Source organism: Cheilinus undulatus, linkage group 15, assembly GCF_018320785.1.
Source record: "Cheilinus undulatus linkage group 15, ASM1832078v1, whole genome shotgun sequence".
Classification (NCBI taxonomy): domain Eukaryota; kingdom Metazoa; phylum Chordata; class Actinopteri; order Labriformes; family Labridae; genus Cheilinus; species Cheilinus undulatus.
Window position 1 is genome coordinate 46,050,553 of NC_054879.1, and position 17,305 is coordinate 46,067,857.

At 39.2% G+C, this 17,305-nt stretch overlaps 1 protein-coding gene across 1 annotated transcript in view; it reads right to left on the bottom strand.

Moving 5' to 3' along the window:
- galnt13 (UDP-N-acetyl-alpha-D-galactosamine:polypeptide N-acetylgalactosaminyltransferase 13) overlaps nt 1-17,305 on the bottom strand; it is a 73,624-nt gene that overhangs the window by 14,976 nt on the left and 41,343 nt on the right. Inside the window, exons 8-11 of the mRNA XM_041807379.1 lie at nt 12,502-12,682; nt 8,360-8,499; nt 2,420-2,518; nt 1,596-1,730 (exon numbers count right to left, since the gene is read on the bottom strand). Of these exons, the coding sequence (XP_041663313.1) occupies nt 1,596-1,730; nt 2,420-2,518; nt 8,360-8,499; nt 12,502-12,682 (555 nt within the window). The remainder of the gene's footprint in view (nt 1-1,595; nt 1,731-2,419; nt 2,519-8,359; nt 8,500-12,501; nt 12,683-17,305) is intronic.

Consider the following 17,305-nt stretch of genomic DNA (forward strand, 5'->3'; position numbering starts at 1 on the left):
AAATAACCTCAGCCACCGACAGCGGTGAAACCCCACTGCTGTATACAACAGAGACCGGCCCTCTTCCTTTATGAATTATTCAACCTTTTTTCCATATTAAGAATGCGCCCAGAGAACAAAGTGTAATGAAAGGATTTCTCCACGGGTTTGTTCAGTGCTTGATGGAAAGCCTCCAGGCTTCCTCACCCTGACATCTCTCCATGTCAACCACAGGACGTCTCAATCACAGACAGGTAACACTATATTCAGAGGAGTCTTTTCTTAGCCGCTCCCAGTGATTTAAAAAATAAAAAAGCCATGAATAGTTAATATTAAGGATGCTTTTTGAGTTGTATAATCCATAAAGTACTCTGCGGTCTGAGTCAACACAACTTGATAAGACTTTGTCTCTGCTTTCAACTTAAGAGCCTGCAACGTCTGTTTACATGTTAGAATGAATATTGAAGCTGTCAGAATATTGCATAACCACAAATACAAATGAAACTTTGCTGTTGCAATTTTCTCTGCTTTCATTTTGGACCCTCAACTAAAAAACAACTCCCTCTTAAATTCTGTGTTGCATTGGCTTTAATATTTTCTCTCCTGAGTGACTTACAGGTCTGTAACGTAGCGCACAATACCAACATGCAAAATGATTATTTCTTGCACAGGCTCATCCATCTTTGTTGTTTCGATGTATAGGAGATTAGGTTAGCGCTATTCTTAGCGCTGACATTTGGGTTATAGACTTTGCCTGAGCAGCTGAATGTCCTGTCATTTGTGTAAATTATTTGGCTGTTTACTGCTGGGTTATAAATAATTGATTCTGCACAAAATTAACAAAACAATTTAATGTAATATTACCGACAGCCTCCAAACAATCAAATCACAGCATTTCTTTAACTTGTTGCACAGAGCATTTATTTGCACATATTTAAAAACCTCATATTTTAACAATTTCAGCTTTCACTGATTCTGTATATCTTTAATTATTAATGCCACATATGCTCTCTCTTTGATCTGTATATTTCCATCTCTGTGTTGTTTCTGCACTTCCTAATTTCATAAAAATTAAACTGAAACTTTATTAAAGTAAACTGACATATGAGCACTTTTGGTTCCCTATGTATAAAGCAAATATAAATATATATTTTTTGTTATTTACAAGACAAAAAAGAAAATATTAGCAGGTTGCACATCTGCAAAACAGTCTCAGTTTCATGAAACATTAAAATCTATTCCAATAACCACTGACACATCACAGTCCACTCACTGCTAAAGGAGATCACGAAACCGGGAGCACAGGACTCAAACTACAGGGCAACATTCAGAGTCAAAAGCTTACCTCAAAATCATATTCCCACTTGCCAACATACTACACGAAAGGAAGAAAACAACACATGAGAGGAGGAGAACAGCTGAAGGGTGGAAAACAACCCCTTCTCTGCTAAAAGACTGGTACACAGCACCACCTAGAGGTAGCAAATAGGCACTACACAAATCCTCCAAGTGCACTGCTGCACTGCAATCTCTCCGAGCTGTAATCAATCAGCGTTTTGGGGACGGCTGCCTGGATGTGTGGGATGTTAGGCGTCTGCGTGGTGTATCAATCCTACCTCAGCATCATACTCGAACATCTGATTGCCCTTCATGTGGTGACACTTGAGCATGACGACGGGCCCGTTGAGGCGGGAGACGTCCAGACAGAGGTCGTCTGTCCTGATTTCTTTATCGGCGGTGTATGAGAAGACCTGGGAAGTAAAAAGTCTCAGTCAGTGTATGGGAAGCACCAGGAAGTCCAGAGACACTCATTTTTTATAAACAAAATGCTGTTATCAGTGGAAATAAACTATTTAATTTTGGTTTTATTTAGAGAAATCATCCATGCCATCATGATTTCCTGTTCTACAGAAGATTAACGTGATGTACCAAGAAAGATGTTTCTACAGATTGAGTCTTTTCACCCATTTTTCCTGTGTCACTGCAGGATTACGCTCAGATCTGTGTCATGTGCTGCAGCTGAGGACAAAGCGAACAATGATCGGACTAAAAAACAATCAAATTCTTGGCACGAACCATCTTTTAAATCTAAAGACTTAACAGTGAACCTCAGCAAATAAGTAATAGACTTAGGGACAGTGAAAAAAATAAATAATTGGCAGCAACCCCAGACTGACTTGTATTGAAAATCTGCAGATTGACTTGGCATTTTGCAGACACTTGGCGTCCAACCTGATTTAGCTCAAGCCTTCGAGGAAAGACCAAATCTCCAAAGGCATGTCTCCAAGATAAAACATATTTAAAGCCTGGTTGATTTGATTTTAATCTGAAAGAGACTTACTCTACCTGATATGTGCAGTACTTGTTCGTTTTAAAAAGCATTTTTCGGAGTGTTTCTAAAGCAGCATGAAAATTAAAAACAGAAATAGGAAAGCATCACCTGGTTTCCCCCCATGCCATGACAGTTGAAGAAGCCGACTTTCTCATTCTCCTTTCTCCCCATGTTGTCCACACACTGGTTTGTCTCCACATTTCTAATCTAAAGAAAGCAGAAAGTTAAAAAAAATTAGAGGTCACGTTCTTTTTAAATGCACTTTCTGCCTCTAGATTAGCTCATTAAAAACTTATCAGCAACTTTCACAACTATTTAGGTCAGCGAATTTCTGGCAGATTCATTTCCTGGTTGAAACCAGACAAAAAATGGGAGAAACTCTCGTTATTCCGTTTTATCATTTTTGATCAAAAATGGAAAAACAAGCTGTTTCTTCATTTTGGTCAGAAAAACGGAAAAACAAATAATGACATAGTAAAAATGGGTCAAGTTCTTATTTTTTTCAGTTACACTGTTTTATTTTCTTCATATAATGAAAAACTTGAGGAAAAGAAAATCATGTGACCATTCTTAAAGGTGAGCATTTCAAAATAAAAGCCTCCATGTCAAACCAAGAGCCATCACTGGCACCCAACGTTAACCAATTTTTAAAAATTGTACAGTGCTTAACAAATTTATTAGACCACCACCCAAAGTAAGGTTTAAAGCAAAGTTGCCCTAAATTAACAGCATTGGTAATTACCAAAATCATTTTTGATGTTTCTGCAATGGTTAACATACCAATATGTAGAAGCTCTTTAACCCAAATGTTATTTTTAATGCTAAAATAGAATTATTATTGTTATCCATGAATTTTCAAATTTACTGATTTACAAAAAACTGAAAAAAATAGTATAAATAGGTTTATATATAGGTAGTATATAGCGGTTGAATGTTATGCTTGATTCATTTCTGACTTCTCAGAGAAGCCCAGTGAGCCGGCTCAAATTTAGGTGAATTCAGTTTGAAATTCCTCATTCCTGTTCAAAATGGTAAAACGTGGAGAGCTGACTGAAAATGAAAGAGTCTGCATTAAAGCACTTCATGATGCTGGATGGTCTCTGAGACAAATAGGGAGGGACATAAAGTGTTCTCACAGTGTGGTCAAGTATGCTTTGGAGTCAATTGCTGAGGCTGGTACTTACAAAATGCGCCAAGAAAGAGGCAGGAAACAAAAGTTAACTGAAGCAGATGTCAGGCACCTCAACATTTGAAGTACTAGAGACAGAAGGAAGACCACTACTGATCTTCAGGCAGAGATGAATGCTTCTAGATCAGAGTCTGAGAAAGTCTCCAGAATGACCATAAGCAGACGACTGACAGAACAAGGCTTAAAGGGAAGAATAGCTGCTAAGAAGCCATTATTGAGGCCTGCAAACATCCAGAAACGTCTCAGATTTGCCAGGAAGCACAAACACTTGACTGCTGATGACTGGAAGAAGGTACTCTGGATGGACCAGTCCAAGTTTGAACTCTTGGGTCAGCATTGTCGTGTTCATGTCTGCAGAAAAGCTGGAGAAGGTTTTGATGCCAGATGCACCCACAGTGAAACACGGTGGAGATTCCATTATGGTACGGGGTTCCATTTGTGGATACGGTGTGGGCAAATGAGTGAAAATGAACGGTATCATGAAGAAGAACATCTACCACAACATCTTAGTGCATCATGGAATCCCTTCTGGACTGAATCTGATTGGTCGTGGGTTCATATACCAACAAGACAATGACCCCAAGCATACTTCAAAGCTGTGCAGAGACTATTGACCAAGAAAAAGGAATCTGGAGTGCTGGAACTGATGGACTGGCCAAGTCAAAGTCCGGATTTGAATCCTATTGAACAAATTTGGGATTTAGTAGATTCAAAGATTGATGGCACAAAAGTTTCATCTAAAGCGAGTCTGTGGAAACAGCTGGACTATTTGGAGCTCAATAACAAAAGGGACTGTGGAAAAGTCCATAAAAACAACGGCAGCAAGAATGTAAGCTGTTATCAAGGCCAAAGGAGGCCGTACAAAATATGAAGTTTTTTGGTTATTATGTGTGAAAAAGGACTATTTACTTGTTTCAGTTTGTTATTTGCCAAATAAATAACAATAACATTTTTAGTTTTAAACAAGTTTTTGAAAGATTTCTAAAATATTTATGTTTTCTTGTTTTTATGACAGGTGGTCTAATTAATTTTTTAAGCACTGTATATGATTATAAACATAAGCTATGGGACATTTTGGGGAAATTTCTTAGCAAAATGGGGAACCAACAGAATGCTGTCAGTTACAGTCACACACAGTTTAGATTATGCAGTTATATAAATCCATATTCTACCCATTATCCTCCCTTTATAAAACTGAAATAAAAAGTTAAGCTCTGACTGCACAGCCTGACCAGCCCCCTTGCTTTCACAGCTTCTCCAGACTTTACAGTCGACTCAGCTTTCTAATGAACTTGTACATTTACAGAGCTAAAGCTGAGTTGGCCTTAAATGTTGCCATAGCAACTTATTATGCCTATCATACAGGACCAGAACAGCGTTCATAATTAAGTGATATAAAACCTAATGGCTCCAGCTGTTAAAGAAAGGCTGACTGTGTGTTATGGAGGATGAGAGTCAGTCAGAGAAGTCTGGAAGAGAGAGAGAGAGAGAGAGAGAGAGAGAGCTTGTACTGCAGTACAGCAGAGCAGCATAGATGAAAAAAAAATCCTGTCATCCTCAGCTGTATGACTGTTGGAGGATTACAAGCTCATTTCAGCTTGACTTCTTAAACTGACATTACTTTTAAATGGCCCTCGTCTATCGTGCAGACAGCACAGAGCACATCAGTGCTGACTGAGCCTCGTGCTGCCGTCCACACGCACACATGAGCTTCAAGAGGCAAATTCAGGTCGCTTGTAAAATGTATTTATCTATATGACCGAGCATGGGCTTATCATAAAATTCCAATTATCATGGAGACAATTTACAGTTAACTATAATACCAAAGCTGAAAATGATCAGTTGCTACATTCCACCTTTACATTTAGAAACTAGCTTTTCCATACATTCTATTTTGTGCCAAAAAGAACACATTAATAGGTTACTGGTTCAAATTTTACAACTTTCTGGCTAAATTTTGAGACATTTTTGTGTCTTAAGTGATAAAATATCTGTATTTCAGGTTTGTTGTATGACAGGCCACTGTGTTATGAACCACCAGGCCAAATTTCAGTCATAAAAAAACAAAAATGAGGCAATATTATCGGCTCTAGGATGGTATGGGCATGTCTGTTGAATGAGCCAAAGCCTTGCCCACTCAGTAGTCATACGATCCTCTCAAATTTTAAAAAGCACTACAATCTGAACGGAGGATTTATACATCTATGCCAGTGGTTCTGGAACTTTTTTTGCTCAAGGCTAAGGTTTGCTAAGGTTAATACAAAATGTCTATGCAAACGATATACATTAGGGCTGAACGATGTGGGAAAATAATCTAATTGCCTTTTTTTTTTTACCCAATATTTAATATGCAATTATTTCTTAAGTTCCTCATCTCATGCATTTTACAACAAAAACAAGCAATAGTTAATTCTTTATGATAACCAACACAATATTAGAGTAAACTAGGGCAGAACAGTTTTTTAAAAAATGTCTAATTGTGATGATTTTTTTCACTCATTTTGCAAATTTGAACTGAACTGTTGTATTAAAGGGAATGATGATTTTTATATAACTCTAATATTCAATAAGCTAGACATACAAAAATGAAGAAATTAGGATTTTTCTTTACAATATTCTAAAAATATGGCACTAGAATGATTGCATGATACTTAATGCATCATATCTCTGCTGCAAAAAAGTTCTGAACTGGTAATTTGACACAAATTTCAGGTTAAAGAAATATTGCACCTTCTGCGATTTGAAAATTACAGCAGGCCATATTGCAATTTAATCTAATTTGCGATTAACTGCCCAACCCTTATATACATATTGATACAAAAAGACTCGAAAATCGTTTTTTTAGGCTTTTCTTTTCTTTTTCCTAATATTTATTTTTGGACTTTTTGTGCCTTTATTCTGTAGAGGAGGAGAGTGGATAGAGTTGGAAAATAGGAGAGAGAGTGGAGAGACATGCGGCAAAGGGCCACAGGCCGCATTCCAGCCCGGGCCGCCCACGTACATGGGTAGCGCCTTAAACCGCTAAGCTATCTGCGCGCCCCTTTTTCAGGCTTTTTTAAACAAAAATATGTGCCCTGGTCTGTACACAATCCTCTCAAGAGTCAAAAAAATCCATTCCCTCCCCCGTCTCTTTCTACACCTTTCAGAAAATGTGCACTGAAACAAGCCGTTCTCAGATCTTCCCCTCATGATGTCACATGGGGAGTTAGGTTTGGTTGGGCCCCCCTGTATGGAAGAAAGTTCCGTCCTTCTCTCCTGAACCTCCTCTCAGCTGCCAGTTAAGAGGAGGATCAGGAGAGCCACACCCAGGAAGACACATCCGTTCTCTGAGAGGGATGTTGTTGGGGGCGGAGTCAGACAACTCAGTAACATTTAAAGCCACAGACACAGAAACAGCTTGTTCTGACCAGGGCTGAAACAGAGGGGTATTTAGATGTGTAAAAATCCAATACTGGAGTGTTTTTCAGCGACAGACTTCACAGGCATGTTTTAGGGACCTCTGAGAGCAATATAAACTTGTCTTGAAAGAGTAAAATATGTCCCCTTTAAATAACGTTACAGTCAAGGCCGCCCATAAGGGATAGGAGGGAAGGGGAGAGCTTTCTGGGGCACAGCCAAATGAGGGATCATGGAGATCAGCAAAATCATGGTCTATTGTTGAGTTGAACAAATATATTTAGAAGACTCATCACCAGTTATCACAAACTCTTAATTTCAGTTATTGCTGCCAAGGGTGGCACAACCAGTTAGTAGGTTCAGGGGGAGAATACTTTTTCACACAGGGCCAGATAGGTTTGGATTTTTCCCCCTTAATAATAAAAAAATCATCATTTAGAAACTGCATTTTGTATTTACTTGGGTTGTCTTTGTGAGATATTAAAATTGTTTAATGATCCAAACATTTAAGTGTGATAAATTGGCAAAAAAAAATCTGGAATCAGAAAGGGGGCAAATACTTTTTCACGGCACTGTATGTTGTGTTTTATGCCATTTCCATCGTAAGGTGGAAATGTTGGTTGTTATCTTGATATTTTGAGTGACACAATATAATGACAAATTCAGTTTTTAATACATTCATATCTCGAGAAAACACCCATAGTAGACTATATCTTGGAAAAAACAAAGTAAAAAAAAAGTGTCTGTCTGCTAGCCCTTCCGATAACATGGACTTTATTCCACAGTTTTTTCAAGGCATACTAAAACAGCTCTGCGACCCTTTTTCGGTCTTGACCCACCAGTTGAGAACCACTGCATTAGATGTCTATTTTCCAGGCTTTTACAACATTTTTATGAAATCCTCTGAAGCTCAAGATTACGCTAAATTACAGTCAGATTAATTGGTGCTAAACTAGTGTTGAAAAAACAAAAGATTCTGGATTTACTGTACATTTGGAGGGATTTTGCAAGCTCAGTCATTGTGTATAACAAGAAAACTATTAAATTGACAAAGAAACTGTGTTCTAGCTTATATGCTTTTTCTACATGTTCTCATACAGTTCAGGCCTACGGCTTCGTGCAGCCTTAGCTGTCCAATGAGACAGAATGCATTCATGAGCCTTATCTCACCTACGCAGTATTTACAGAAAACTGTGTAAACATGAGACTTGGATCAATACAGCCAGCACAGACATTCCTCTTGTATGTTTATCATCCAAAACCAGCATCTCAGGCTGTTTGTTTTTATCTGCTTTTATTCAGCTGTTGCACCATTCTGAGATTTTGTGATTTCTCTTGCAGCATTATTGCATTTCTGAGAACACAACCCAGAGGCTACAAGGACATCTCTGACTGAAAGCAGAGCGAGGCGGAGTATCTGTGGCATTATGGGAGATCAGAGTATCAGAGGAGAGAGCTCATACTTCACCAAGTGAGTAGTATCGTCTCGGGATCTGGGAGTCTGGGTAGACATTCTCAAGATACCAGGAGAACGGTTTGCAGTGCAAGGCTTCGCGGAGGGCTCTGCGAGAGGAAACGTCTCCGTAGTCCACCCGCATCACACCTACAGACATAAAACAAATAAAAACTGAACATCAGTCAGATTTAATAACAAATGCACCGAGTTTGTCTGCTTTTAAAGCACAGGGTAAAAGATATCCATATTTAAGACAAACATATATTGTAGGAATGTGTGATTAAAGTTGAGGCCTGCAATGCTGGTGAAATGCTATATCTTAACTGTAACAGTCACCTGCCACTCACAAAGTGACAGCTAGCATCCAACAGGACAGGGGTGTCCAAACTTGTGATTAATCTGGAAACCTTAACGAGTTAAAAAATAATAACGCCATTTAATCATATGACTAAGTTTGACCCCAACTTGCTCCCGTAGTCCTCCAGCGCGGATGTTTACATGCCTGGAGGTGAAGAGGTGAGAGGGTCAGACACAGCCAGCAGTGATGAGTGAGGAGACAGACCCAGGTCTGCTTAATGGTGATTTTCTTATTAAAAAGCTGGAGAATGTTAGTGAAGATAAAATCAAAGCTGTGGGTACATGCTGCAGAGATGAACTGTCTTTACACCGAAGCACAACGAGTCTGAAGTTCTGCCTTCAGGCAAAGCACATCTTTGCTAATGTTAGCAAAGATGCTAACAACAACACAGGATCAAGCCATGGTCATGCCACTCTGTTCAGCTGCTTCAGGACAGTTTTCTTCTTCAGCTGCTCAGATAAATGCAGAAAAGTGCTCCAAAACTTTGAGACAGTCCTGTTTGTTAACAATATTAATCCAGTGGAGAAATCCGCAGTGAAATCTGCAGAATTGAAGTTAAATGCCAAACTGTACCAGCTGAAGACAGAAAATACGATGCATTCAGGTAACCTCAGTAAATTAGACTGTATTCTATATGTCATGATGCGTTCAAATGTTATAAAAATGGGAAAATTTAGTTTTTGATGAGAAACTTCAATAAATACAGTGTAAATGTGTGTTTATACTTAAGGGATATACAATAGATGTGACAGACTGAATCATAGCTTTTTAACTCAAACACTACTCAGCTAAGACCGCTTGCAGTTTAAATATTAGCCCTTATTTTGTCTTTTCACCAAACAACAGAAAGTTTTGATAAAGTATCAGATCATCACTTTCAATGTTCTGTACATAGAATTAAAAGAATAAAAATAAAAAAAACTTGACAATAACAACCTTTAACCCTTTACCTACTGACCCAGTGCCGGTGCTGTGTTTTATATGTCCGGAGTATTATTACCGTAATTCTGTCAAAGTTTGTCCGATCAGAAAAATTCAGACGGTGTTGGAAAGCTGAGAATTGTGGGCATGTGCACATATATGGTTCATTACAGTACTTGCAACCATATGACGTGGGCATTCATAGCAAAACACCAGAAGTATCGCGAGACCGCTACACGGATTCTCAACACTGTAACTCCTCCAAAGTTTGCTCAATCTAAAAAATATCAATGCTGACAGAGAGCTGAGAATCTGTGCTTTCCGGCAATATATGATGTGTGGTATATATATTACGGTATTGTTGAACAGCACCGCCAAAACGGCAGCTTTGGCAGAAGACGAGTGAGAAAGAAGAGTGAAGAAAGAGAGTAAAAGGAGAGTAAGGGAGAGTGGTGTTTTGTTTTCAAAGAATAGCGTTAGATAGGGGCATTTGTGCGTGTCTGTCGTGCAATAACAATGTGTTACTTGACAATGCTGAGAATGCATTTTTCCACCTTTATTTGCACTAATTGTCGCCTATGTATATAGTTATCTTTTGCACTGTGTTTTGCACACCCAGAGTCCTAGACTCAAAAATGACTGGTGATTGTTCTAAACATGTATAGGTTCACATTTCAAATGTCAAATCAAAACTTCATGAGCAATAACAACATTTCTTCTCATAAAAGCCATGGAAAAACAAATCTGTTTTTGTGTTGTTCTTTTTTTAAACTGCTGACAATTCCATATAATGTGCAATAATCATTAACCAGATGTTAAACAGTCAAGTTCAAGTACTCCTGGGAAAAGGGACCAAAACTCTCAGACTTAGAGCATTTCCTGACTATTTTACAGCCATAATAACAAAATATGTCCAAATCGCCATTTTTGGACCCAGTAGGTAAAGGGTTAAAAAATTTAATTACATTCTGCCATTCCTCCCTGGATTTGCAGATGTAGTTTGCTATAAAAAAAGGTCCCTTTCTTAAACAAAACACACATTTTTCACAATCATCCAACCAAAAAAGTCAGCATTAATCAAAAGGCATCCTTCTTAAAATGTGCATCCCTTACTGTTGTAAAGTGGACAGTAACAGAAAATTAATCTCGTTCTCAGCTTCCCCAAAGTCACACAGCAAACACATTCTGTGCTCCCCTGGAGCTGCATTAAACCTGCCAGTCTCCATGGTAACATTCCTGAGCATACCTGTGTACATATAACTCACAAAACTGCCATGATATGACCCCTTCAAACATGCATCCATGCACCACCAAAACCAAACACCAGAGGGACCCTTCATTAGAACCAGCCATTCCAACCCTGCAGCCGTTGTGGAGGACAATTTATTACTACATTAATTACCTAAGTACAGCAGTGAGGCCATATGAGGAAACTAAGTCAAATCCCATTCATACATTCAGAATCTAGATCGCTCAAAGCAGGGAATCAGCATCAGAGAGGCTGTAATTATGTAATGTTGGGTGCCATGATATGTGTTATTTTTGCCAAATTGGAACTGTGTGATGTATCGGCCTTGATGCAACCAAAGACGGAGGAAGGATTAGACAGTGACTGGGCACGGACACATACAAACACATTAGGCAGATGGTTTCTCCCCAGAGAGTCTCTTGCAGACTCAAAGCTATTGTGCAGATACATCCAGGGGGGTAATTTATCATGAAAGACCGTGACTGCAATGAGGAAACTAGAAAACAACTTCCAAAATACGGGCAAGCATCTTTAACCTAAAGCATTGTGTGATAATCTATCAAAAAGGATTCAAGCCATGCAAAGAGCACAGTCTGTCAATGTTTTATACACGCCTCTGCAAAATAGAAATTTCAAGTTGGCAGATAAGGGCTATCAGTGGAAGCCTACTCTTCCTCCCGTGGCGCTCTTGTCCCCCTCCTCTCTCTCTGTAGGGTCTACACATCACATGTTGAAGATGATGAATAGCCTCTTTGATCTTGAAATCACCAGTGCCGAGGAGGGAGATGCACTTTTAATAGGATCACTAGATGCCCCCTCCCAAACCCAGCCTGAGCAGCATACTGTGCTCCTGTGTGCCAGTAAGTGAGGTCTGGCTGCAGCGTGGCCCAGATCATTCTCCCTAATGTCCTGGAGGAACAGACAGTCGTTGTGGGGGCAACAATACGCGCAGAGCTTCATCCATCACAGCACCGGCTCTGTCTGCACACCTGCCCGTGGAGAATCCCAGCCTAACTTAGCGCAGGAGAAGGTCACAATTTGTGCCCGGAGATCGGCAGATTATGGATGATCCTTTATAGGTTGGCTGGCATCTAAAACACTTAACCAGAGATTTCCGGGACACTGCTGTCTGCTAAAGGGTAATCACATTACTAAATCGACAGATGGAGGGGTACTCATCTCTCAATCTGCACAGTGCTATTGTTCTTGTTTGTCCGGGTATGTGTGTTTGAGCTCTGTCTGAGAGAAGACCACGCTTAAAAACGTCTGAACTCAACTTCAGAAGAGAGCTAAAAATGTGCCTGAAAGTAAGAAATAATGAACCCCAGTTTGGAGAGGACAAAAGCAGCATTTAGTTCCGATGTCTGACAGAGAAGAAGAAATATGAATTCTTTACTGAGCCAGATAAAGCAGCATGGAAACTCACAGAAAGCAGACAAGTCTTTCCTTTTCACAGAAATTAGCTCAATTCAATAACAGCCGGCACTGTCGTGAGAATGTTTCATATCTGCTCTAGTGCACAATGAATAAATTACTCTTTAAAGCGGACTATATATTTCCATGAAACGCTGAGCTCTGTTATATCATTGTTCAGGTTTTAGAGAAAGGCAGCAACACAGACCTGGAGAAATGATGTAGAAAAATTCTTTGAAATCGTCCATCCACACTTCTGCCAGCCGCCTGTTGTTCTTGTTGATGACTTGGCCTGTCCCTCCAGGGAAGCTGTACGGGGTGGCTTTCCGGAAAACATGGCCCACGTGTGAACATGTTACAATTTCCAAAGAGCCTCCACACTGCCAGATCTGCAGACAAGGACACAAATTGTTGATTTAAGGCATGTTTGGCATAAATAATAAGTAATTTTGTCTTTGTAAACCAAAGAAAATTCAGAGAAGCTTTTAAAAAAATCATATTTTTTCCATTTTTAATTCAACATCTAGGAGGTATAAGGGAGATAAACATAGAGCAGATTAAGTGAGATGGAATTAAATTATCATACCGCTGTTTTTGTTTCATTATGTACTAAAACAGTGGTTCTCAACAGGTCCAGCCTCAGGACCCATCAGTCTGACTTAAAACAAATTGCGACCCAACTTTCCCCCCAAAATTCAACAACACATGTTTAGTTAATTACCTCCGCCAAGGAGGTTATGTGATTGAGTGGGTCTGTTTGTTTGTCTGTTTGTTAGTTGGGAGATAGGGCTAATGGCAGAGGCCTGTGCTGTTACCACTTTACACCAGGAGATGGCAGACATGAGTAACTTCAATCCCAGGTAGGTTTCTCATCTTTTGGGTGTGTTTCTATTCAAAGTTTTGGAGTTTATAGAGTTTGAAAGATGCATGCCCGGTCGAGGAGACGAGTCAGAGCATAACAGAGAGAAAGACAGCGCATTGTAGACAGAATACTCACAATGCTGGGAGGAATAGAGGAAAATTCACCCTCTGCCATGACTTTCAGTCGTCCAGTGAGACCATTGGTGAAACTGTCAGTGCATCTGTTGGCAGCAGCAGGCAATGCTTCCACCATGACAGTCCACCCATACCAAAGCCAATGCTTTGCTCACCATGTTTCTATTCCACCGGGGAGGGAGTAATCAGTGAATGCCATGGTGGGGGGCACATCTAGGAATTTTTTCAAGGATTCTTCACTTTTGGGAGATAGGACTAAAGGTGGAGGTCTGCACTCTCCGAGTGCTTTGATTGGACCAAACTACCTGATATAAAAAGAAAGGGGACAAAACTGACAAATTTTATACCCTCTTTCCCCATCATTATGTGTAAATTTTTGGCCAATTTTCCAGAGAATTTGAGAAATGACTTCATTATCATAGGAAAAGTAGCCATTTATTGCAAGAAAATTAGATAAATTAGTTGAAATATTGATCTAACTTTTAAATTTGCCATATTTCACAGTAAAACAGGGTGAAATAAAAGGTATCAATGCATATCCAATAAGGACCTCAGGCCTTGTTGCCATCCTTTTTTTTCAGACACCTAGTTGCGACCCACTGAAAACTGCTCTGCCACCCATTTTTTGGTCCCGACCCACCAGTTGAGAACCACTGTACTAAAACATTTCACTTTATGATCTCTCATTTCCTCTTTAAAGACCTTTCAAAGTGAAATCCAACATTTGTGTCTTAACACTCTAGAAATGTTGTAATATGGTTGTTGTGAACATGTGAAAACACTGAGATCTACATGTGACTGAATTTTGGATTTAGACCATTAGAAAGTTTTTCACCTCTTTCCTGGCCGGGTTTACTGTGGGCGGGGCCAATATGTGGGCTTGTGATGTCATTGGCCCACAGTAGGGAATGGCCCCGCCCCTCTAACACGACAATCTAAAATCACAGAGCAGTTCATCTCAGTCCAGTCTGTTGTTAGCTGATGTCACTGCCTTTATTGAAAGTTAACAGTCAGTTAAATGCTGTTTTTTTTGTTCATTGTGAGGTAAATTTACCAAATTTATCAGCCTCAGTGGTCTATGGATCATTGAAAGCATCAGAACAGAGATTTGAGACAGAAAACAGACTTTGTCTCTTCTCTGGCACAGAGCCAGGCAGCTGTGCTCTGATCATGAGGTCAATGTAAGGTCAAGGGGTGGGGCTAATAGCATGAGTGCTTTCCCTTAATTAGATTGTAGCATTCTTTAAATCTGAGAGGATCATATTTCTCCTTAGTGGGCGTGGCTTTAGCTCTTTCAACAGACACGCCCACACCATCCTGGAGCAGATTTTACTGCCTCATTTTTCATGATTTTGAAGCTTAATTTTATAAACCTAAATATCTTTTATTTGACAGAAATTTATCCTGGGGGTTCATAACACAGTCACCTGTCATACAAAACATACTCACTTACAGGGTCTTTAAATTCAACTTATGTGAAGCTGCAAAGGAAATAACAAAATCCTAATGCAGTGCAGGAGATTATATTCAAATACAGATTTTTCTTCGTGAAAAATACAATACTGGTAGTGAAGAACTGACTATGCTCTGACTGATCCATGAGCTTGGTTCTCACCTCGATGAGGTTTAGGACCCACTAATGCCTCAACTGTGACAAACTTGGACCCACATTTTCACATTTTTCACTTACATTTATTTAACAAAAAATTCTGCAGTTATGAACTGAGATGGAATAAATAATTCAATGTAAACATCATAAAAATAGTACACCAATTGAAAAATGTCCAAAAGTTTCTCTTAAAAGTAGTGAAGCATTACCTCCACTTGCTGTGTTGCAATGTTAACTTTGGCAGCTTATTTGGATTAAGCCGCTGCCTTAAGTTGAAAACGTGAAAATGTTTTAGTCACATTTTAGTCGTTCTTACCCTCTACTAACCCTGCAAAGCAGATGGCCTGGCCAGATTCCATTTCTGTCATCTTTTTGGAAAACCTCAAGCTACAATGCTTGAAGTTGGACTAAACAACATCATTTGAGGAGGAAGAGACAGCAGCTACAGGCATGGATTAGTTGTGGCTTAAGCTGAGTTTTCTCAACAAAAATGTCAAGAGCTGTGTAATGACAACAGCTCCCTGTGGATCTTGTGTAATGTTGTTTCCTCCTCAGAAGCGTCATACCTGCTACGTCATGTGTTCTGTTGCTCTGTTTGGCTCTTGATAAATGTGACAGAGCAATCATCCAATCACCACCAAGCCTTTTTCAAAGGATGAGAAATATATCTGGTGCCAAGGATATGTGAAACACTCTATCTGGCATGCAGGGTTAACACCCTTTACAGCTAAGTTGACAAAAAGACCTTCTGGTCCAGTTTGAGTCAATAAAAAGTCTTAACATTTTAGCCATTTCATTTAGTGGAAACATTTTCTCTTAGTAAACTGACTCAATTAGTCAAAATGTAAAATCAATATAAGTGCTGATATGCTATCAATACTTTAAAATAAACCGATGAAAATACGAGAGGGGTCTGGCCAGTGGTGGTGGTGTGTGCAGAAGTGGGTATACTCTTCATCTATATACTCTCTGTTGGGTAGGCACCTCATTTTAAAGTCGGTACACTCTATGGCAAGGCTGTTCAAACTATGGCCAAGGGCCAAATTTTGAGTGTCCCGCAGCAAATTCTAAAAATTAAATGAAATATGAGCCACATTTGAACATGAAGCTTGTGCCTGACTGTACTGTACTTCATAGCTTCAGCACATTAGCCATTAAACCGAACGTTTAGCGTTATTAAAACTTCTCTTGCTTTGCCACACTCTGCTGCTCTCTCTGCAAGCTGCTCTTGCAACCCTCCTCCACCCCAGCTCCTCCTTTTATTCTGCTTCTGACTAGGGCTGAACGATTTGGGAAAATAATCTCACTGTGATTTTTTTCTCAAGTATTGCGATTGCAATTTAATATGCGATTATTTTGCAGGTTTCTCATCTTTTGTATTATTCAACAAACTTAAGCATAAATCATTCTATATTATAACCAGCACAACATTATAAATTGTGATTGTGATTTAATCTAATTTGTGATTAATTGCCCAGCCCTACTTCTGACTTAATCAATGTCATACACCTCGTCTTGTAGATATTAAAGTGGCCCCAACGTTCTTATATATTTATGTATGTGGCCCTCAGTGGATAAAGTTTTGGACACCCCTGCTCTATGGAGAATAAAAAATAAGTGTATACCCTACACTACATCACTGGGTCTGACTGCAGACCGTAGATCTCAGATGCCCCCTCATGTAGATCTCAGTAGTGGTCTACAAGAGGGGGACTAAAAAAACATTTCTAAAATAAAACAGAATAAAGGTCAGTGGTCTAATCCAGGATTGAATCTTCTAGATCCGTTTTAGAAGTAATTATGTGAGAAGTGGCTCACTTATCATTTTTAACTTTAGCTAATGCTAACATGGCTATGCTAGCTACATAGCTGACATTCCTATGTAAGCCAATGTAGGTAAATTAGCTTTAGCAATGTGGGCTTCAGGATATGTAGCTAATGCTAACATGGCTTATTTAGCTATGTAGGCAACATAGCTACATAGCTCAGTAAGCTTTAGCAAACATAAGATAAGCTAACATAGCTAATGTAGCCGTGTTAGCTTTAGCTACATTTGCTACATAGCTAAATTACATGAATAAGATATGTGTTTATGAGATTGGCATAACTGTTTAAAGTGTACAGTCTTCAGCTACATTACCTGTGTAGCTTAAATAGCTTCCTTAGCTTTAGCCTTAGCTACCTTAGCTTTGTCTGAGTGATTTCATAGTGGACAAGCTATTTTCCTGTGAGCAGACTGTTCACTCAGCTTTAATTTGTAATAAGGTGTTGTAGATCTTATTTTTTACTTTTAAATTCTGGTATCCAAACGCCGACCTTAATGCTTACCTTAACTTTAACCAGATATTTAGTCCTATTTTATTTTGGAGTTTTAGCATGTGTTTTTTTTTTTCCTGACAGATGCAGC